Raw genomic sequence first — 25,304 nt, forward strand, 5'->3', positions numbered from 1 at the left:
TAACCAAACCATACCTAACCTAACCTAACCTAACCTAACCTAACCTAACCTAACCAAACCTAACCTAACCTAACCTAACCAAACCAAACCTTACCTAACCTACAAACCTAACCTAACCTAACCTAACCTAACCAAACCTTACCTAACCTAACCTAACCAAGCCTAACCTAACCTAACCTAACCTAACCTAACCTAACCAAACCTAACCTAACCAAACCTTACCTAAAATAACGCTAACTCAACTTAACCTAACTTGAATCACCTTAAGATTAACCCCCGATTAATTTCACCTGATTAATAAACACACTAACGTTACCTGGAGGTTGGTTTAGGTTAGGTTAATTTAGATTAGGTTGTTACATTAGGTTAAGGTGTTTAATCACATGTGAAATAAGGTTGAGGTTAGGTTGGAATTCAATCAGACGTAAAATAAGATCAGGTGCTTATAATAATAATAATAATATTCACGTGATTCTAACAGATATTCTTAACCTGTGTCTCCCATTAATCTCAAAATACATAACTTTTCTCTGAGTTATAATCACATCCTGCCCATGTTTACCCCCGACAGCCTCTCATGACGTCACTCACACTTCCGGGAAATGTTGGAACACTCGAGGCATCCGGTGGAGGAGAGGTAAGTCTTCAACCCGACCTCGATTCTTGTATTTGGAACTTAAGTTTTTTTAAGTCACTTCATTGGGAAAATAAGGTTTGTTTATAGGTAACCATTACTCTTGTGGAGATATTGGGAACTAGTTTAATGAGTCCTCGTGTTGTCTATTGTAAATCAGAAGCGTTTTAAAAGACAGGAAGTATCAAGTGGACGGTGTGAGATGGTCAAGTCGACACCCGGGACAAGAGAACGCTAAGAAACACTTCATTAAGGGTCACATGGCGATAAAGAACGTGGAGATATATCATTCTTATAGAGTACGGAAAAAACCCCTTCCTCCTTCACCTGCCGTGTGATTCATTAGCTCAGGTGAAGTGTAATACTCCTTGTGGTCAGATATGTAATCTTTTTCTCTCCTCTCCTCTTGGGGGCACATCTGACCTTGCTGAAGAACCCGTAGAGACGAGGGAGATGTTCTAGTGCGCAGGCGTCGACTACTGAAGGTGTGGGAGGCGCAGGGGTATATATACAGCATCAAACACCTTGATAATGTTGTGTTTTGGCTAAGAGGAAAAGGAGTCACCCGTACAGCCACACCTTACCATACAGCCACACCTCACCATACAGCCACACCTCACCATACAGCCACACCTCACCATACAGCCACCTCACAACCCCACCAGGAGGTTTTAATTGTAGTTTGAGACACTATATCAACCTCCCTCCTTCTCTCCAAGATGGTGAGGTTGATGGTGACGATGGTGATGATGGTGGCTTCCTGTTCCTGCCTCGGTCTTGTTGGCAGGAGGATACCGAAGAATAGTGAGTAATATCTTCCGTCTCTTACTGTGTCTAAGTTATTATTCATTCCCTCACTCCCTCTTTCTCTTACTCTCTCACTTCCTTCCTTTTATTACCCCTTTTGATTCTTCCCTATCACCCCTTTTCATTCCTCTATCCCTTGTTTTCACTCCCTCCCTATCCCTTGTTTTCATTCCCTCCCTATCCCTTGTTTTCATTCCTCCCTATCCCTTGTTTTCATTCCTCCCTATCCCTTGTTTCATTCCCTCCTATCCTTGTTTTCATTCCTCCTATCCCTTGTTTCATTCCTCCCTATCCTTGTTTTCGTTTCCTCCCTATCCCTTGTTTCACTCCCTCCCTATCCCTTGTTTTCCTCCTCTCCTTGTTTTCATTCCTCTATCCCTTGTTTCATTCCTCCCTATCCCATTCCTCCCTCCTTGTTTTCATTCCTCCCTATCCCTTGTTTTCCTCCTCCCTATCTATTTTCATTCCTCCTATCCATTGTTTCATTCCCTCCTATCCTTGTTTTCATTCCTCTCCATTGTTTCATTCCTCCTATCCTTGTTTTCATTCCCTCCCTATCATTCTCTTTCAAATCCCTCAATTTCTCCCTCTCTTCCCCCTCTTTCCAATCCCCCATTCCCTCCCTCCCTATTTCTAGCCTATCCCTCCTCCCTCCTCCCTATTCCCAACCCTTCCCTCCCTATTTCTAATCGCTCCTTCCCTCCCTATCCCTCATCCATCCTAAGTTACGACAAAATTCTACCCACCTTTCGATTCCAATTTAGACCTCAGTCAGTATAAACATCAGAGTCTCAAATGAACTTAGGGTTTATTTTCCGTTTGTCTCTAAGTGTTTTGTTTTAGCTTACGATTGTCTGAGTGAGATTTAGTTACGATATTTTTGAGTGTCATTTTGAATAAACTAACGATAGTTCTTGTCCTCTGATTCTCAACTATTCTTGTGGTAGTTCGTGTTTCTACTGATAAAACGACGTATTTAGTGTAATTTTGTGCCATATAGTGTAATTTTGTGCCATATAGTGTCATTTTGTGCCATATAGTGTCATTTTGTGTCATATAGTGTCATATAGTGTCATTTAGTGCCATTTAGTGACATCTGGGACCCTGTGGTGCCATCTGACGGGACGTGAGGAATAAAACACCAGCTCAGTCGTGTTTCCTTGACTAACCTACAGCCATTTGTCCACAAGGAACGATGTTAAGGTCAGGTTAGGTTAGGCTAGGTTAGGATGACTCTGGGAATAATCTAATTAATTATCCAACACTAATTAATCGCCTGCTAACAATTCTCTGATTATAATTATATTTTTCATCGTGTTTAAGTTATCATTAATGTACTAAACTGGTGTATTGGGCTAAAACTAACATACCTGTAAGCTAATTAGGTCTTTCATAGAGTTTTATTCATTTTAAGGTCAAGGAATTACCTGTATGACTCTCTAACTGTATGGGAATAGCCATACCTGTACCCTATGTAATTAACGATATATACGATCATGGGGGTAATTTCTGTACCTGTAACCTATGTAATTAACGATATATACAATCATGGGGGTAATTTCTGTACCTGTAACCTATGTAATTAACGATATATACGATCATGGGGGTAATTTCTGTACCTGTAACCTATGTAATTAACGATATATACGATCATGGGGGTAATTTCTGTACCTGCAACCTATGTAATTAACGATATATACGATCATGGGGGTAATTTCTGTACCTGTAACCTATGTAATTAACGAGGAAAATTACTGTAACTGTATTCAAACCTGTTAAATCTGTACTATAATGCCTAGACTTATATATTCGTGGAGTCGGAAAGATTTGGTACAATTTCTAAGCATTCGGTCTTACCTTCTACAGGTTGGTGGAGCAAGAGGTCGATGATGCCCTTCCTCACCCAAACACCTGAAGGAGGAAGTGCCCTGATGGATCCTACACGTGGAGGAAGTGCCCTGATGGATCCTACACGTGGAGGAAGTGCCCTGATGGATCCTACACGTGGAGGAAGTGCCCTGATGGATCCTACACGTGGAGAAAAGTCCCTGATGGATCCTACACGTGGAGGAAGTGCCCTGATGGATCCTACACGTGGAAGAAGTGTCCTGATCAATCCTAATCGAGACGACTCCACAATCCTCACTTCCCCAGACCAAAAGACCTTGATATATCCAACATACCCCTTACAAGATGACAAGCCTCTCATATACTCGACATATCCTTCGGCCAACGTAGAGTCCTCAGCATACCCACTCCAGGACTCAGCTAACGAGAAGCCTATAAAATACTCAGTATACTCATCAGCTAACGGAAAACCTTCAATATACTCAGCATATTCTTCAGCAGACATCAATGACCCTCAGAGTGCCACCAGGGCCATCTCAACAGTGCCAGGTAATTATTTAACTCAATTGTTCACGATCTCTCTCTCTCTGACATTTGGTTTACTGGACAACAATCTCAGAGGGAAAAAATCTCATTGGCTAATAACCCATTGTGTGTGTGTTGTTGTGTGTGTGTGTGTGTGTGTGTGTGTGTGTGTGTGTGTGTGTGTGTGTGTACCAGTTCAGTCACGTCATTTCATGGGTAACTTTACTCTTATTAATGCTTCATGTACTGTATGTATACCCACAGTAAATACGGATAATCGCCAATTAAATTCTAAAAATCATCTGAGTTTTTTGCCGAAGAGAATCATTTTGTTTTTATTGTTATCAGTCAATGGTAATTAATTAGTATATGGTAAACGTTGATTTGTTTTATGTAGGACGTCGGTAACTATTACCAGGTGACCCAACAATGACTACAATAGGTCAGGTTGTATTAGGTCAGGTTGGGTTAGTTTAGGTTGGGTCAGGTCAGGTTGTATTAGGTCAGGTTGGGTCAGGTTAAGTTTTCTATGAAAGTATAAAGTCATTTGTATTAAAATGATCCCTATGGTTGTCTAGGCCAGTCTGAAGTTCTTAAAAGCATATAATAAAAGTTATCGGTATTAGGCAATATATATATTCTAAATTGGTGAAGATTTAGATAAAATTACACCTTTGTGTATATTTACATCTTGCTGTCTCTCTCTCTCCATTATTTCATCATTGTGTCCTCCGTGTCTCTCACTGACCCTGTTCTCGTGCCGGCAGAAGTGAGGGAGACTCCGGTGGGGCTTCCTTGGGGGGTCTACCGGCAGTGCTACCAGCGGCCTCTTCCTCCCTTCTCCCCCTTCCTCCGTCACGCTGCTCTACAAGCCACTCTAGACCTGCTGTCACGCTACCACACACACACGCTCGCTCCCCCGCCAAGACAACCCATGAGAGTCCTTAAAGGTCACGCACACCCACTCCAACGCCAGGATCATCACACACACACCCACACACGCACGCCAACTCGACGCATGGGCGGACGGACGCAAGCCACCCAAACAAAGTTCATCGGAATTGCTGAGACCCCAACTGGTGGGCCCTGGAGGAGTGGTCATGAATTATTGATAACACTGTACACTGGTCTAATGGACGACTAACAGAGAAAACGCTCCAGTGTCGTTTTCTTCAATTATACAACGACCTTCTGTGGATGATATGATGATAAACTGATGTTATATGAGATTTATATATATATATATATATATACATTCACACATATATATTTACTCATCATATTACTTATACATACATATACTCATACGACTCATGTGTGATGGTAAATTTTAGAGAACTCAGCTGCGACAGATTTACCTACAGATTATATTTACATAAGTTACCCCTCACGTCCCCCTCCATGTTCTGTTGACTTTGTTTACATACGAGAGCTATATACTTGAGTGAACTATATGCTTAACAGAGCTATATAGACTTAATAAAGATCCGAGGCAATCACAGTGTTTCGCTCGACCCTTCATGTACCGTATGTGTGTTGGTGAAAACTTATGAAATTTCGTTCAGGTGAGATGAAAAATACTAACTTGGATGTTAATTATGTTAAGTAGGAAGAATTTATTTTATTATTATTATTTTTTTTTTAGTCTGTCTGTCTATCTGTCTGTCTGTGTCTATCTATCTACAAACATAGCATACATGGATCTATGGCCGCACACACACACACACACACACATACACACACACCTCATATACACACATACACCAAAAACATATCCAGAGCAGAACACAGACAGACAGACAGACAGACAGACAGACACGAATACAGAATATGTTAACATCTTAATACTTTAACTACCATAACCCTTACAACCATAACCTTACAACCATAACTACCTTACAACCATACCCTTACAACCATAACTACCATACCCTTACAACCATATCCCACAACCACAACACCATACCATACAACCATAACCCTTACAACCATAACTACCATACCCTTACAACCATAACTACCATACCCTTACAATATAACTACCATACCCTTACAACCATAACCTTACATACTTAACTACCATACCCATACAACCATAACCTTACAACCATAACTACCATAACCTTACAACCATAACCTTACAACCATAACTACCATACCCTTACAACCATAACCTTACAACCACCAACTACCATACCCACAACCATAACCTTACAACCATAACTACCATACCCTTACTTATAACCTTACAACCATAACTACCATATACTTACAACCATAACACATACCCTTACAACCATAACTACCATATCCATACAACCATATTTACCATACCATACAACCCTTAACCTTACAACCATAACTACCATACCCACAACCATAACCTTACAATAACTACCATACCATACAACCATAACCTTACAACCATAACTACCATACTGTACACAAGCCACCAACTACCACATACCATACAACCATGCCACACAACCATAACCTTACAACCATAACTACCATGCCATACAACCATAACTACCATACCTTACAACCATAACCATACCTTTACTACTACCATACCCTTACAACCATAACTACCATACCTGTTACTACCATAACATACAACCATAACACCATACCTTTACAACCATAACACACCATACTATTTAAACCATACAACAACTACCATGCCCACTACTACCACAACCTTACGATATAACTCCCACAACATACCAACCATATGCCATACCTTTACTACCATAACTACCATAACCTTACAGCCATAACTACCATACACTTAAATTCACATCTACCATACACTAATTACCCTATCCTTACCTAACTAACATACCCTAACATGCATCCCTAACTACCATAACCCAACTACCATAACCTTCCTACCATACCCTAACAACTACCATAACCTAACTACTATAACCTTCCTACCATAATCCCAACTGCCATACCCTAACTACCATACCCTAACTACCATAACCTTCCTACCATAACCTAACTACCATAACCTTCCTACCATAACCTAACTACCATAACCTTCCTACCATAACCTAACTACCATACCGTAACTACCATACCCGAACTACCATAACCTTCCTACAATAACCTAACTACCATAACCTTCCTACCATAACCTAACTACCATAACCTTCCTACCATAACCTAACTACCATAACCTTCCTACCATAACCTAACTACCATAACCAAGTACTCCAGTAAGCCCCCAACCATCTCCTTCACCATCCCTCATGACTGTACACAAAAATGGTCAACCTTTTTTTTTCCCCAGGAGGAGGTCAGGTTAATAGGTTTTCTAGGTTAATGCATCCTTGTTGACTTTTCCCAGTGCAGGAGAGTCTTTCTTCCCTAAGCTGCTTAATCTAAATGCTGGTGAGGGAAGGAGGGAGGGAAGAGAGGTGGGTGAGGTGGGGAGGGTGAGGTGGGGGAGGTGGGGAGGAAGAGGTATTTTGTGAGGGATTGTTGTTATTGTTGTTATTGTTGAGGTTCTTGGTGGTGTTATTGTGATAGTTGTTGTTGTGATGGTGGTAGTTGTGGTTGTTGTTGTTATTATTGTGGACTGGTTATTATTATTATTATTATTATTATTATTATTATTATTATTATTAGTAGTAGTAGTAGTAGTAGTAGTAGTAGTAGTAGTAGTAGTAGTAGTAGTAATAGTAGTTTTAACATCATTATTACGTATGCAGTTCAGTATTTACAATATTAATAAATGTACTAGGTAATAATAAAATAAATAAATAAACAAAAATATTCACCAAAACAACATTAAAGTAGAAATATATCAAGATTTTCATTATTATTCACGAATGAAAAATAAAAAAAAATAAAAAAAATAAACGAAACAAAATCGAAAAAAAAAAAATCCCATTATAATAACAAGACCGGACATAAATATCACCTGTCATTCAGTTGGCAACCAGACGGGTCCCTTTGATCCACCGAGTGAGGGTGAGATGCGACAGATCCAACGGGCATTTATCTTTAACTAAGTTACCCCTCCTCTCTCGTCCAGCTGACTACGGGCTTTCAGAATAGGAAGACCATCTGTTCTACCGTGAAGCAGGAGAGGCAAGTTTTGAGATAGTGGATATGTGTGGGTTTTTTTTATATATGTGTGTGTGTGTGTGTGTGTGTGTGTGTGTGTGTGTGTTTCCTACTGAATTAGAGAGTGTAGGTTGTGAGTTATTGAGAGAAAAAGAGAGAGAGGGGAGGAGAAGGAGAGATCAAGATGATGAGGGAAATTGTAGAAGAGAGATCAGAGAGAGAGAGAGAGAGAGAGAGAGAGAGAGAGAGAGAGAGAGAGAGAGAGAATAGATAAATAGATAAGTTGACACTGAAGGGGAATGATTTGGTTGTAAATGAGAGATAGAGAGGCAGTACAAGAACCTCTCCACACCCCACAACCCCCTCTCCACACCCCACAACCCCCTCTCCACACCCCACACCTTCTCCTTCCACTCCCTACGACCACATTAAACCCCTTCATTCTCTTCTCCTTTCCTATCTTTCTCCTCCTTCCCTCTCTTCCTCTTTCCTTCTCCTCTCCTCCGTCTCACATCGTAGCATGAATGGGAGGCGCCACAGAGGAGAATGAAAACACGACTTACTGAACTAACATAGGGTTCAGTTGAGCGTGTATCGTCCGTCCTATGCCCACACGTCACAACGGAGGAAAACCCAGACGTGAGTGGGTGGGGGAGTGGGGGAGAGGATAGGGAAGGGGTGGTGGGGGAGAGGATAGGGAAGGGGTGGTGGGGGAGAGGATAGGGAAGGGGTGGTGGGGGAGAGGTTGACGGGAGACATGGGGAGAAAAGTGGAGGAGGTTAGTTTGGGAGGATAGGTGGGGGGGAAGACGTAGGGAGGAAATTTGGGAGGAGAGATAAGGTAGGAGAGGGAGGGAGGATAGGTAGGGAGAGGTTGAAGAAGAGAGGAATTACTAAGAGACAAGATTAGGTTAGGTTAAGGATAGGTTAGGTTTAGGATAGGATAGGTTAGGTTAGGTGTGTCTGTGTGAGTGTTAGGTGTATTTTTGTTTCTCTCTGTCTATCCCTTTCATCGTTTCTATCCCTCTCACTATCTGTCTATCCATCCATTTATCTAGCCATCTCCCTCTCCCTCACAGGTGCACATAACTCATACCTTACCTGTATTAAAGGGAAGCAGCGTCACAGTCACACAACCTCTGATGGCATGAGATATATTCAATACATCTCTCTCTCTCTCTCTCTCTCTCTCTCTCTTTTTGTCTGTCTGTCTGTCTCTCTCTCTCTCTGTCTGTCTCTGTCTGTCTCTCTCTTTTTGTCTGTCTGGCTCTCTCTCTGTCTGTCTCTCTCTTTCTCTTTCTGTCTGTCTCTCTGTCTCTCTCTTTTTGTCTGTCTGGCTCTCTCTCTGTCTCTCTCTCTCTTTCTCTCTGTCTCTCTTTTTGTCTGTCTGTCTTTCTCTTTATATCTGTTTCTTTTTCCTGTCTGTCTGTCTTTCTCTTTGTCTGTCTCTCTCCCACTCTCTCTTTCTTTCTTTCTCTCACTCTTTTTTCTCTGTCCATCTCTCACTCTTTTTTCTTTCAGTCTATCTCTCACTCTCTTTCCTTCTTTCTTTCTATCCCTCTCTTTTTCTATCTGTCGGTCGGTCCTTCTGTATATGCCTATCTCTCTTCTCTCTCTCTTTCCCTCTCCTGCAGGTACACCCAACTCTTCCGTCACAGTATGAAAAGCGAAGCGGTATCAACACCATCAGGAAACTCCCACATGTTAGGGGCTCGAGAGGTCACTCCTTTGATGCCCCGCCCCCCCCCTACTGTAGGTGCGGGCTGCGACAGATCACCTAGCTATTTATATTTACTTTAGTTACCCCTCTCACATCCCCCCCCCCTTCCCCTGGTGACTCCTTTCTGTATACAGGTCTCTCATTCATACATACATATATACATACTTACATACATACATACATGCATACGTTTACATACATACATACATACATCAACAACGAAAAATAAAAATAAAAATGAAATGTAAGTAAAAAAAAAATCCAGTGTGAACCGTCTTTATGGAGAGAGAGAGAGAGAGAGAGAGAGAGAGAACAAAGCAAGTCTTGAATCATAAATTAATGTACCCAAGAGAGAGACAAAAACAGTGGCTTGGTGGCTAGTCCTTCTCAACCCCTATACTTGAGAACAAGAGTTTGAGTCCCGTAATTACTACTGTACACTGGCTCACCTGCTCCTCCTCCCTCCCCTAAGCACCCGGGTACGTGGGTTCGAGCCAGACCACTTGAGTATATCTTGTCTATACTCTATCGTCCATTATTACTGGGTAAATTGAATTATTTTTTGTGTATTTTAATTTTTTGGTTATGATGAGAATAAGAGAAAATGGAATTAGTATGACAGAAGTAAGAAAGAAGGGGGAAGAGAGAGAGAGAGAGCTGCAGAGAGAGAGAGAGAGAGAGAGAGAGAGAGAGAGCACCACTACGCCGTAATCACCGGAGAAACACAATAAACCCGAGTCAGGTATTGTTGATATGCAAATTAATTCATTTTAATGTTCCTAAAAGCCAACGGCAATCTGATTTCTCTCTCTCTCGCTCTCTCTCTCTTTCTCTCGCTCTCTCTCTCTCTCTCTAACATTACAAAATACTAAACAAACACACTCCTCCCCCCACACACCCACACCCACATTTCACTTTCTTTCCACACAAACATTCATCTCACATACACATCATACTTCCTACCCACACGAACATTCACCCCCCACACACACACACACACACCTTCTACCCACACAAACACTCATCCCCCACACACACACATCCCACCTCCTACCCACACAAACAAACTCCCAACTTACTTCCCTACCCACACAACAACCCCCCACCACCACCCAACCCCCATCCCACCCACACACAACCCCCCTCCTACCACCCACCTATCCACCCACCCACACCACAAAGTATAAGAAGAAGAAGAAGAGAAAGAATAAAGCCATCTAGGACACACTTAAGACGTTTCACGCTCGGGTACAGGCATTCCAACTCGCCTCTTAGCGGGCACCATTGAAGGTTCCCACGCCTCGTCTGAAACAAATGACGATCGATGAATGGGATCCCACGAATGAATAGGCTTTAAAAACTGACGATACGGATACTACTGATGCTGCTACGGTTTGCTATTGATGCTATTACTACAGGTGCTATTACTATTACTACTGATGCTGCTACTACTACTATTACTACTACTACTACTACCACCTCTAAATACTATTCTACTGATTCTACAACTACTACTTAAATATTTAGCTTTTTTCTAGAGGTTGAAACTGAACGCATGGATCCAATGGCGTTTTTTAAAGGTTTTAATGAACGCGTGAGGTTAAGGCAATAAAATGACATTACCGAGGCGTTTTTTTTTCCGAGGGCTGAGAGATAGAGACTGTGAGAAAAAAGACGTTCTTGAGAGAGTTTTAAAACGCACGTGAGAGGATTCGATAGTATTTTGTTTTTTAAAGCTTGAGTGAATGTTCAGTGGTACGAATACGTTTTTCTGAGCACTGAAAAAATGTTATGTTGTGAGGACGTTTTCTACTCAGTGACGAAACGTTTTCCATACCATCTAACACAGCCAAAACGTTTTCTATAATATATGTTTCATTAAATATACATGCATAACACTGGGAGCCAAGGACAATGTTTTTCCTGAGACTCGTGTGTACAAAAGCGCTTTCCTGAGAGTTGGGTGGATGTGAAGAGGTCCTTTAAAAGCTGAGAACTTTCGACAGCACTTATCTAGAGGTTGAGAGTCCGCAAAAAGTTTTCCCTGAGAGCTGAGTGTGTGTGTAATATTTTATTCTCTTTCTGCTGAGAGCTAAGAGGGGAGATGTATATGTTTTTTTAAGACCTGGGAGTAATATTTTATTTCCTGAGAGTTAATAGTAATGTTTATTGTTTTTATATGAGTTAAATGTCAAATATATTTTTTCTGGGATCTGAGAGAAAAAAAAAAAAAACTTTCTGTGTGCTGAGAACAATAATATAATCCTTCTCTGAGAGCTAAACATCCAATAAATATAATTTCTTGAGAGATGAGTTATTTTGTATTGCTTCCCTGAGAGTTAAACGTCAGACACATACTGTACATTTTTCTGAGAGCTGAGACTGACAATAAACAGCGATAATCCGCAGGTATAAGAGAGTTTTTTCTAAGAGCTGAGAGTAGAAAACCCGTTTATCTGAGAGCTGAGAAAACAACCCCTATGGAGAAAGAGAGAGAGAGAGAGAGAGAGAGAGAGAGAGAGAGAGAGAGAGAGATAACATTCTTATATGATATTAATGAGCAGTATGACGTCATCACTCATAACGTCACATAGGAGGGAGGGAGTAGGAGGGATGAGAGGGGACAGAGATGTGGGAGGGGGAGGGAGGTGTAGGTAATGTCAAGATAAACCAGAAAGACACTGTATATATTTATTCTTAGTCGAGGCGTGACCAAACCTAACCTGACCTAACCTAACCAGAAAGACATTGTATATATATTTATCCTTCCTACTCGAGGCGTGACTCAAGTGGCAACACCCACCTACGTCAGTCACCCCTCCCCCCACCCCCCCTGGTGATCTCTAATACTATAAACGTTGAAATGATGTCGAGGGGTCAAGGAGGAGGGGGAGGGGTAGAAAGGGGTGTGGGGGAGTGGTCGAGGGGGAGGGGTGTGAGGGAGTGGTCAAGGAGGGGGTGGGGGTGTGGGGGAGTGGTCGGGGAGGGGGTGTGGGGGTGGTCAGGGGAGGGTGTGGGGGGTGGTCGAGGAGGGTGTGGGGGAGTGGTCAAGGAGGGGGGTGGGGGATGGGAAGGGATGTGAGGAGTGTGGTCGAGGAGGAGGTATGGGTAGTGGTTGAGGGTGGGGAAGGAGAATTAGTATGAAGAGGGAATAGATGAAGTGGTTGAAGAGGAGGAGGAAGAAGGGGAGGGTGAAGTGAGGACGGAGGGAAGGGGAGGGGGAAGGGAGGGGGAAGGGGAGGAAGGGAGGGGGAAGGGGGAGGGGGAGGGGTGGTGTTGTGATGTTAAAGCTCTTGATCATTGGTTAAGAGATGTTGAGACTGTGGCTGTGTGTCTGTCTGTCTGTGTCTGTCTGTCTGTCTGTCTGTGTCTGTCTGTCTGTCTGTCTTTATATCCGTCCAATCTAACAAAACCACTATAACAACCACCACAAAAAACACTTTACCACAACCATCACCACAACAACAATAATACTCCACAACTATTACAACCACCACAACCACAACAATTTACCACCACCACAACAACCACAACCCCTCCCCCATAAACAACACATTGCAATTCACAACAAAATATATTTCTTTAAGACATCTTTAAGTGAAATAAAACTAAAACATTTTCTTCACCCCATAACCACTTCATCCCGGTAAATATTCCCTTAGGGCGAAAATCCCATGTTAAAACAATGGCAGTAAGACCTTTGAGAGCCCAGGGAAATTAATTAAATTTCCCCCCTCTCATATGGCAACAGTAGACGATGTTGACATATGACGAGTCGCGAATTTCTGGGAGGTGACTTCTGGAGAGAGAGAGAGAGAGAGAGAGAGAGAGAGAGAGAGAGAGTTAAAGTTACTAAACAAACAATCTATTGAGTTTTTTTCTCTATTGATTAACATAATGTAACTTAGTGTTTACGTGTGACAGTAGAGCGCTATTGTGTTCGCTCTCTCTCTGTCTCGCTCAATATCTGTGTACTTCATTTCTCTCTCTCTCATTTATCTCTTTGTTTCGGCTCTCTCGCTCTCTCTCTCAATATATGTGGCCTTCAGTTCTCTCTCTCTCTCCTCTCATTATCTAATATGCTTCAAGTTCTCTCTCTCTCTCTCATTATCTGTGTACTTCAGTTCTCTCTTTCTCTCATTATCTGTGTGTTTCAATTCTCTCTCTCTCTCTCTCTCCCACACAACACACCTCGTATATACTATTAACAGAAAGATATATTACTGTGTAGAATATTAATACGTAAGGAATTTTGTAATTAGTGCAGAGAGAGAGAGAGAGAAGAAGAAAGAGAGAGGAAAATACTAGATTTCAGGGGTACCTACAAACACCCCCACACACACACCTCCCACACACACACCCTCCCACACACACACTGATCTTCATTACACCACCAACTACATTTGGGGGACAGGCTGCCACACACCATATTGGACCTGATCCCTCTCTCTCGTGGTTCTCTTCCTCAGGGCTACACCCCCCCCCCCACCGTACTGTAGTTTCTGTAACCCTGTAGCTTCACCCTGTATTTGTCCCCCCCCCCTTTTATGTAACTATGGTTCTTGTTAATTATACCGTTATATTTTGTCACCTGTGTGTAATTTGATGTAATCGTATATTTTCACCTTTAGACTGTTAATTAACCTTCTATGTACAGAACTAAACAAAACACTGTACTGGAAATATTCTGTAACACTCAACGCCACTCTGTAATAATCCTTTTTGCACTACCGTTTACAGGATAATTATGGGGTGCACAATAAACTAGCTGCGGTATGTGACAAAATTAAAAAAAATATTAATTCACTTATATTTCTGTCACTCACCTGTTACTTGGGAGTCGAGTGTGACATCATCCAGGTAATGTTGCGCGTGTGGTGGACTACATCTAGTGCGGGAGAGGCGGTGGTAGCGTCTTTCCGGCTACTGCAATAATAATAATAATAATAATAATAATAATAATAATAACAATAATAATAATAATAATAACAATAATAATAATAACAATAACAATAATAATAATAATAATAATAATAATAATAACAATAATAATAATAATAATAACAATAATAATAATAATAATAATAATAACAATAATAATAATAATAATAATAATAACAATAATAATAATAATAACAATAATAATAATAATAATAACAATAATAATAATAACAATAATAACAATAATAATAACAATAATAACAATAATAATAATAATAATAACAATAATAACAATAATAATAATAATAACAATAATAATAATAATAATAACAATAATAATAATAATAATAACAATAATAATAATAATAACAATAATAATAATAATAATTATAATAACAATAATAACAATAATAATAATAACAATAATAATAATAATAATAACAATAATAATAATAATAATAACAATAATAATAATAATAACAATAACAATAATAATAATAATAATAATAATAACAATAATAATAATAATAATAACAATAATAAACTCCAACATTTACTCACGTCAAATTATTATAGAAAAACAAAAGCAGCCAACCGCCGCCATGTTGTTACTCAGAGGGTGGTAAGTCTTCTCGCCACATAGTTTATAACCACACTGAGGTTGACCGAACTATCTATCAGACAAAAAGTACCTTCTTACGCCATCTATTGACGCAAATATAAACTAACCAATCACACACCATATGATTGGTTAGGTTAAGTTACAACTATACTATAAAAAGAAACATCAGAAGCAGCACCTGTACCTTTAAAGAAGCCTAACTCAGTGCAGTCCCCCCAGACACTCACTGCCAGGCGTATGATTCCTTTAGAGAGACAGCTCAATAATACACTACCAACAAATATATCATTTTATATGTTATTTAATTATTTTCAATACGTTGCTAAGTGAATTTTCATTAAAATCAGACCAAAATTTAAGTTACTTTCATAGTTGGTGTCAATGCTGTACGATTGATGTGTGTTATTAATTGGCGCCGCTGAGTCTCGTACAACGTGTGGACGGTGTGGTTAACTCGTGCTTTCTTTAATTACCCTTTGACCATGGAAAATAGAGTGAAGTAAATAAAGGATTTTAATGAAATAGTAATAAACAATTTTGATACATCGAAGAGCAGACACGCCGACTTTATTTTCAATTAATACTGGTCCATCACCACCTACCATGCCCTCACTAACTCACCATTACGTCTCAGCGTCCAGTAATAGCTCACTCCGGTACTAACTTCATTCTATTACTAATTCAATTTTAGTTATAATCACCTAAATATAATAAAACATATCTAAATTTGCATAACAATACACCATTTACATTACTTTAAACCTTAATGGTGTGCAAATGGCGGCGTTAAAACGTGACACCGTGAGCGAGACAACACGTACCTCTACACGTCGGGGCTGGGCGGCTACTAACTGAATTCATTTACTTTAGGGGAATAAGTATAATCTTTCGAATATCATTCAGCCAATCACACAGAACGGCGGGAATAATTAACCAATCAGAGGAGAGATATTCAAAAAGTGTGTTCCGTCCCCCTAACCTCTATCTCTTCATCCAGTGTCTTAACCAATCGTAAGTGACATCCTAATAATATTGATTTCTTATTGGCTGTTCCTTATGACAAAATTTTTTAATTTGTACTGTGACTCGACGCCTCAACGGCCATAAGCGAGGAGGCGGTGGTGTGCAGTGACGTATAGTGGCGTATAGTGGTGTATAGTGGCGTATAGTGGTGTATAGTGGTGTATAATTGGTGTAATAGTGAACATTTAGTGACTTTAATGAATACAGTGATAACTATAGTGGCGTATAGTGAACATATAGTGACTTTAATGAATACAGTGATAACTATGGTGGCGTATAGTGGTGTATAGTGAACATTTAGTGACTTTAATGGAATACGGTGATAACTATGGTGGCGTATAGTGGTGTATAGTGAACATATAGTGACTTTAATGAATACGATTGATAACTATAGTGGCGTATAGTGGTTGTATAGTGATGAGACATTTTAGTGACTTTAATGAATACGGTGATGCTATAGTGGCGTATAGTGGTGTATAGTGAACATATAGTGACTTTAATGAATACAGTGATAACTATAGTGGCGTATAGTGGTGTATAGTGAACGCGTTTAGTGACTTTAATGAATACAGTGATAACTATAGTGGCATTATGGTGGTGTATGGTGGTATATAGTGACTTTAATGAATACAGTGATAACTATATGAGTGGCGTATAATTGGTGTATAGTAGTGAACATTTAGTGACTTTAATGAACACAGTGATAACTATAGTGGCGTATAGTGGTGTATAGTGAACATATAGTGAATACAGTGATAACTATAGTGGTGTATAGTGAACATATAGTGACTTTAATGAACACAGTGGTAATTATAGTGGCGTATAGTGGTGTATAGTGAACATTTAGTGACTTTGATAAACACAGTGATAACTATAGTGGCGTATAGTGGTGTATAGTGAACATTTAGTGACTTTGATAAACACAGTGGTAACTATAGTGGCGTATAGTGGCGTATAGTGGTGTATAGTGAACATTTAGTGACTTTGATAAACACAGTGATAACTATAGTGGCGTATAGTGGTGTATAGTGAACATTTAGTGACTTTGATAAACACAGTAATAACTATAGTGTTTAATGGTGCTCTCTGGTGATAAAATGGTGTTCTAGTGTGATATAATAGTGTTTAATGGTGTTTAATGGCACCCGACACCTACAGAGTGCCATTAAGACGACCCAGTGTCAGTGTGTTGTGGCACTTACTGGACACACAAGGCACGACCCGATAAGAGTGAGTAAATACCTGTGATTTATGTCTATTAGGCCCCAGTTCTAATAGACCCTTCTAAAAGCCCTAACCTAATCTAACCTATTACGTGTTGGGCCAATTAGGACAGGAGATATTAGTACAGGGGCCCATTAGTACAGGGGCCCATTAGTACAGGGGCCCATTAGTACAGGGGCCCATTAGTACAGGGGCCCATTAGCACAGGGGCCCATTAGTACAGGGGCCCATTAGGTCAAGGGCCCATTAGTACAGGGGCCCATTAGTACAGGGGCCCATTAGTACAGGGGCCCATTAGTACAGGGGCCCATTAGTACAGGGGCCCATTAGGTCAAGGGCCCATTAGTACAGGGGCCCATTAGTACAGGGGCCCATTAGTACAGGGGCCCATTAGTACAGGGGCCCATTAGTACAGGGGCCCATTAGTACAGAGGCCCATTAAGACAAGGGCCCATATGACCTACAGTCCTTTCAGTAATTATTCTTTTGAAAATTTTCTTGTGATTTTAACTAATTATCGAGTCTTCCTCCTACCCTTCCTCCCTTCTTCTTCCTCTCCTCCTCCTCCCCTTCCTCTTCCTCCCTCCTCCCCCTTCCTCCTTCGTCCTTTTTCTCCCTTCTTTTCCTTTCTCCCTCCCCCTTCCTCTCTCCTCCTTCCTCACCATTCCTTCCTACCTCTTCTTTCCCTTCCTCCTCCTTCCTCTTTCCACCCCCTTCTTCCCTTCTCCTCCTTCATGACTCATCCTTCCTTCCTCCCTCTTCCCCCTCCTCTTCCCCTTCCTGCCTCCTCCCTTTCCTACCCTCTTCCTTTCTTCCCTTCCCTCCTCATTCTTTCTTCCTCCTCGTCCTCATCCTTGCTCCCTCCTCCCCCTTCCTCCCTTAGCCCCCCCTTCCCCCTTCAGCCCCCCCCCTCCACAGGTGAGTCGTCTGAGTCAGGTAAACACAACAGTATATTAAGTGTCTCTCTATGTATCTCTGTTTTACCTCACAATATACATATGTATGATGTATATATATGTTATTTTAGTGATTATATATGTATTAAATATACATAAGTCCAGTACCTTAGTGATGGGAGAGAAGCCATATGTTAAATGGTTAAATAACGAGGATGATGCCGTCTGGGGGGTTAGGTGGGTCACACACAGGTTAAGTTTATTGGAACAAGACAAATGGTTCAGTTGGCATCGGTCTGTGTACTGCGTTTGTTTGTGTTTTTGTCCACCATCGGCGTTCACTCCCGGACCGTTGTGTTGTGCTGACGGACAGTATCATCTGCCGGTTGTTTTACCTGAGACGAGTACCTCGACTTGCCGGTCATTTTCATCAAACCAATCGTGGTGTTTCGTCTGGTCTGCCGAGGGTCTTGTGGTGAAGCACCTCAGTCAGCTCCCTGTTGTTAGTTGTCGGGTTGTTCATCAGCCGCTCGTGCAGTTGCTCTCCGACAGGGTGTGCCGCCTCCTGATCAGTTGTTAGTTGTCGGGTTGTTCATCAGCTCCTCGTGGGTGTTGCCACGAACCCTTGAACTTGTCGGCCTGCCTAAACAAGGTATTGGTGGTAGTGAGGCTGTGTGCAGCGCCCCTGCTGAGGAGGAGTAGGCCGCTGGGACTACACTTGTCTAGTCCATTTGTCCCTACGGTTCTCTGCCAAATGTCAGCATCTCTGCCAACTCTGGCATTGAAGTCACCAAGGAGCACAACCTTATCTTCTCTGGGGATAGAGGTTAGCACTCTGTCAAGATGAACTGACACACACACACACACACACACACACACACACACACACACACACACACAGAGTACAAAAAAATGCTTTCACGGAAAAGATGAATTAAAAGATGACAGTCGATAGCTAGTTGGTGAAAATATTATTGGGAAATATATGTTTTTGATCTTCTGTTCTCTCTTACTGAGAGAGAGAGAGAGAGAGAGAGAGAGAGAGAGAGAGAGAGAGAGAGAGAGAGAGAGAGAGAGAGAGAGAGAATGAGTGATATACCAAGAAGAACAAAAATAAAAACAAAGTGCTACAGACCAAGGCAAGAAGAGACGAAGAGATCACCAATCACTTCCAAGCCACAAACGAAGAAGGCAATTGGGTAGTTCATATGAGAGACGCGACAGGTTTGGGTGTCAGCGTGGCCAGATGGTTACAAACTTACCACAGATGATCGACAAACTTACCCCGTTTTACCCTGAAGCTCAAACCTAAATCTGTAGCAGGTGTAGCAGGTGTGTGGGGGTATTATGGAGAGGTGGGAGGTGTGTAGTAGTAGGTGTGCGGGAGGTGTGGTAATAGCATGTGTGCGGGGAGTATGGAGAGGTGGGAGGTGTGTAGTAGGTGTGCGGGAGGTGTGTAGCAGGTGTATGGGGGAGTATGGAGAGGTGGGAGGTGTGTAGTAGGTGTGCGGGAGGTGTGTAGCAGGTGTGCGGGGGAGTATGGAGAGGTGGGAGGTGTGTAGCATATATGGGGTAAAACACACAAGCAAACAAACACCACAAAACAAACTCCACACAAACATAAGAACATCACAGAATAAAAACTGAAAGCAAGATACCACTTCACCCAAAAGGAAAAATATATATATGAGTTCTCCCTGAAATAGAAAACGGGAAGAGTGCCCCCCGAAAATATAGAAAATGTCGGTGGATTCGATATAGTGGCTCCTGGTGGCCCACAAAACCATATATGTGTGTGTGTCTGTTTTTTTCTGTTTTTTTTTACTCGTTTTGATATTGTTTTTGTTTACTTTCATATTCTGTTTTTTTTGTGGAGGTTGTGTTTGTTTGGTGTTTTTGTTTTTCATTTAGTTTTGTATAATGATGATGATGATGATAATAATAATAATAATAATAATAATAATAATAATAATGTATGATATATGTAAGAAGCATTTGTTTGTGTGTGTGTGTGTGTGTGTGTGTGTGTGTGTGTGTGTGTGTTTTAACAGACTTATACATACTTTATCAAACAAACACATTCCGCCTCCCTCCTCCTTCCTCCCTTCCTCTACTCCACCCATCCTCCTCCTCCTGTTCATCTCCACCCCTACCACACTCCTTTTCCCCATCACTCCATCTTACCCATTCTCATCCTAATCCACTCCTTCCCTTCCTATTAACCTCACCCTACCCTCCTCACCCTCACCATCCTAACCTTCCTCACCCACCAACCTTCACCCTACCCACTTCATCTCTTAACAAGTTTCACCCTCCCCTACCCCACCCACCAAAAACAGTAATGAATAGTTTCCTCACGGTACTTCAATAAGCCTTTTATGGACGAGGGACGTAATTAATGAGGTTCCATGCCATTACAGTAGAGACAGACAGGGGAGTCTATGTACCTGAAGAAGAAAGGGCGAAAAAAAAAGTTATCTACTTCTTCAAATGTTCCAACTTCAAAAGGTATCTTTATATGTCGCAAGTTAAAGGTGATTTTTTTTTTTACAAATAAATCATCGTATTGACTTCAAAGGGTTAAATCATCATATCATTGTCATCAAAGGGTTAAATCACCTTCGTTAAAGGGTTAAATTATCGTCGTCAAAGGGTTAAATTATCGTCGTCAAAGGGTTAAATTATCGTCGTCAAAGGGTTAAATTATCGTCGTCAAAGGGTTAAATTATCGTCGTCAAAGGGTTAAATTATCGTCGTCAAAGGGTTAAATTAAGTATAGAGTGCATATAATTCATGGAGACTCAGAACTGTAGAGTCTCAATGTAAATTTGACTCCATCTTGTAAACCTTAAAGATGACGAACTAAGATACGATGTTTTGAGAATTTCTTAAACTTATTTTGTCGTAGGATAAATTTTTCTGTTAGGAAGAGGAAAATGACCGAAGGAAACTATGGGAATTCAGATCTGGAGTCGAAGAAGAGAATAATATTATTTTGGGTGAGTTTCCCCTCTCCACCATAAACAAACTCGGTTGCCAAGTAGACATTAGTTGATTAATTTAGGAGGTGAAAAATATTTGACTATTTAGCTGAAGATCAGATGTGATTTGATAAAGCCGAGGTTATAATTCAGAAGCAAGACATGTACAGGTGTAACAGGGACAGGTGTAACAGGTACAGGGGCAGGTACAGGAGTAACAGGGACAGGTGTAACAGGTACAGGGGCAGGTACAGGTGTAACAGGTACAGGGCAGGTGTTGGTAAAATAGGTACAGGGGCAGGTGGTGGAATAGGGGCAGGAACAGGGCAGGTACAGGTACAGGGGCAGGTACGGTGTAACAGGGCAGGTACAGGGGCAGGTACAGGAGTAACAGGGACAGGTGTAACAGGTACAGGGGCAGGTACAGGTGTAACAGGTACAGGTACAGGGGCAGGTACAGGTGTAACAGGGGCAGGTACTCACTAACACATTCACTTGACGCACACTCATCTGACACACTCATCTAACACACTCATCTAACACACTCATCTGACACACTCACCTAACACACTCACTAACACACAAACTGACATTCACTCACCTGACATTCACTCATTGACACAATCACCTGACACACTTTGATGTCCGAACCCTGTGTGTTATAGTCTCTCTCTCTCTCTCTCTCTCTCTCTCTCTCCTTTTCCCTCTCCTCTCCTATTTTCCCTCACCTCTCTCTCCTCTCTCTCTCCCTCACCGCCCTCCCCCTCTCTCTATCGCATTTCTCTCTATCTACATTATTCATCTCTTATCTGGCTTCTCTGTTTACATTTTTCCATCCTTAATATTTTCTCACAATTTTTTTTAGTCTAGTATGAAAGTTAATTTAAGTTATTCTGTTTTTTTCATAATTCTGATTTAATTTATTCTCTTTATATTTGTATCGTCAGGAAGTTTATCTATGTTGTTGTCTATCGTTAATGTATATCGTTAATGCGTCACCATCGTTTATTTTTGTATGTCGGTAATATTTTGAGTACATATCGTGGATTTGTTGTCAATGTATCGTAATGAATCGGCAGAATATCGTTAATATATCGTAATAAATCGTCAAACTATGGCTAATATATCGTCATAAATCGTCAAATTATCGTTATTATATCGTAAAATATCGCCCAAATATCGTTAATATATCGTTGTGATTCGGTAAAATATCGGCAATATATCGCCTTTATTTCACCAAAACATCGTCAATAAATCGCAAATATATCGCCAACTTATCGCAACTGTATTTTCAAAACACCATCTCATCGACATTATACCGCCAAAATATCGCCAAAACTCCACCAAAACACCGTCAAAACATCGCCAATATATCGCCAATTTATCGCTCGTCTCAGCACAGTGTGGAGGAGTTAGTTAAGAAGTTTAATGTATTCTAGCAAGTTACTCCCTTGATGGCTCTCACACGCTCTCACCTGTACCTCTCCCACGCCTCTCTCACCTGCACCTCTCCCACCTGCACTTCTCTCACCTGCACCTCTCCCACCTGCACCTCTCCTGCACCTGCACCTCTCCCACCTGCACCTCCCACCTGCAACCTACCTCTCCCACTGCACCTCTCCCACTGCACCTCTCCCACACCTCTCCCACCTGCACCTCTCCCACCTGCACTCTCTCCCACCTCCACCCCTCCCACACCTCTCCACCTGCACCTCTCTCTCTCCTCAACCTCTCCCTCCACTCTCCTCCGCTTGGCAGAGTGGAGGAGAGGAAGGGAGAGGAGTGTGTGTGTTTGTGAGAGGGAATGTGTGTAGGAGTGTTTGTATAGTTATCTTTCCCCTCTCCCACGCCTATGTGAGAGTGGATGAGAGGGAAGGGTGAGTGGGAGTGAGCCATAAAGTAGGGAGGGAGAGTGAGAGAAAGGGAGGGGATGATGTGAAGTGGGGGAGAGTGAGAGAAAGGGAAGGAGAGTAGGGAGGGAGAGTGAGAGAAAGGGAGGGGATGATGTGAAGTGGGGGAGAGTGAGAGAAAGGGAAGGAGAGTGAGAGAAAGGGAGGGAGAGTGAGAGAAAGGGAGGGAGAGTGAGAGAAAGGGACGGAGAGGAGAGGGACGGAGGAGAGAAAGGGACGGAGAGTGAGAGAAAGGGAGGGAGAGTGAGAGAAAGGGAGAGAAAGGGAGGGAGAGTGAGAGAAAGGGAGGGAGAGTGAGAGAAAGGGAGAGAAAGGGAGGGAGAGTGAGAGAAAGGGAGGGAGAGTGGGAGGAAAAGTAGGCATAAAGGGAAGCGTGTGTGTACAGTGGAGATGTTTATGTATGTATAATTCATGTATACGTGTGTATGTGTATGTGTGTGTGGTAAATCTTTGTGTAAGTTTTTATATGTACGTGTACAAGTGTATGTAATATAGGTATACATGCCATATGAAATTGGATGTGTGTGTGTTTTGTGTACGTGCGTGTATGTGTACGTGTATGTGTCTATGTACGTGATCACACCAATAAGAACATAACGGACTCGACAATGTAAGACACAAAGACCCTCGTCAGATGTACTTTGTGAGGTCTTAAGTGACTTATAAGTTGTTGGAAGTTAAGGTGGGGTGGGGAGGAGGGATGATGGTGATGGAGGTGTGGGCAGGAGGGGTGATGGGTGGTGTGGGCAGGAGGGGGTGGAGGTGGGTGTGGGCAGGAGGGTGATGGAGGTAGGTGTGGGCAGGGATGATGGAGGTGGGTGTGTGGGCAGGAGGAGGGTGATGGAGGTAGGTGTGGGCAGGAGGTGATGGAGGTAGGTGTGGAGGCAGGAGGGTGGTGGAGGTGTGGACAGGAGGTGATGGAGGTGGGTGTGGGCAGGAGGGGTGATGGAGGTGGGTGTGGGTGGGGAGGATGATGGAGGTAGGTGTGGGCAGGGAGGTGATGGAGGTGTGGGCAGGGAGATGTGGAGATGGGTGTGGGCAGGAGGGGGTGATGGAGGGTGGGTGTGGGCAGGAGGGTGTGGGTGGGTGTGGGGCAGGGTGATGGGAGTAGGTGTGGGCAGGAGGGTAGTGGAAGGTGTGGGCAGGAGGGTGATGGAGGTGCTTGGGCAGGAGAGGGTAATGGAGAGAGGTGTGGGCAGGAGGGTGATGGAGGGAAGGTGTGGGCAGGAGGGTAATGGAGGGTAGGTGTGGGCAGAGGGGTGATGGAGGAAGGTGTGGGCAGGAGGGTAATGGAGGGAAGGTGTGGGCAGGAGGAGGGTGATGGAGGTGTGGGCAGGAAGGGGTGATGGAGGTGTGGGCAGGAGGGTGTGGAGGGTAGGTGTGGGCAGGGAGGGTGATGGAGGTGTGGGCAGGAGGTGATGGAGGTAGGTGTGGGCAGGAGGTGATGGAGGGTAGGTGTGGGCCAGGAGGGTGATGGAGGTAGGCGTGGGCAGGAGGTGATGGAGGTGGGCGTGGGCAGGAGGTGATGGGGGGTAGGTGTGGGCAGGAGGGGTGATGGAGGGAAGGTGTGGGGAGAGGAGGCGTCAGGTGAATGAGAAACCCTCAGCGCCATCTATGGGTGAAAAGAGTCATTACTATTCCTCATTTTTACCACCAGGTGTGCAAAAAAAAAAACAAGCAAAAAAACAACAATACATCTCGTCTGGGCAAACAAAACACTAATGACGTCAAACACATCCCTGTCACTGATTGGCTGTATTTTATTATTTGGATAAACAAAAGGATGACGTTCGTGTTTGATATGCTTACGTCATCTAATTCAGCCAATTAGGTACCAGGACAATGGTACCTTTGATTTCAAGGTTAATCAGTGGAAGACGGTGTGCTGGGAGATACACTGCCCTCTGTCGGCAAGGTCTCCAAACATCCAGACTACTACTGACAATATTGCCCTCTTGTGCTTGCAGATGGCGCTGTATATCTGTGTGCGTGTGCGTGTGTGTGCGTGTGCGTGTGTGTTGGACTGAAGAAAGAGGTGTGTGTGTGTGTGTGTGCGTGTGAACCAGTACTATGTTGATAGCCGAATCGTTTGGAATC

The 25,304-nt window shown here is 42.4% G+C and overlaps 1 protein-coding gene across 1 annotated transcript; it reads left to right on the forward strand.

The window, feature by feature from the left end:
- Positions 1–1,222: 1,222 nt before the first annotated feature.
- On the forward strand, positions 1,223–5,300 carry LOC121870717. The gene is made up of 3 exons (XM_042372659.1): positions 1,223–1,438; positions 3,308–3,838; positions 4,582–5,300. Exons 1-3 carry the CDS (start codon positions 1,354–1,356, stop codon positions 4,956–4,958), a joined length of 993 nt encoding a protein of 330 aa, XP_042228593.1. The 5' UTR covers positions 1,223–1,353; the 3' UTR covers positions 4,959–5,300.
- The last annotated feature ends 20,004 nt before the right edge of the window (positions 5,301–25,304 follow it).

This window comes from Homarus americanus, unplaced genomic scaffold (assembly GCF_018991925.1).
Source record: "Homarus americanus isolate GMGI-L3 unplaced genomic scaffold, GMGI_Hamer_2.0 scaffold5635, whole genome shotgun sequence".
Lineage (NCBI taxonomy): Eukaryota > Metazoa > Arthropoda > Malacostraca > Decapoda > Nephropidae > Homarus > Homarus americanus.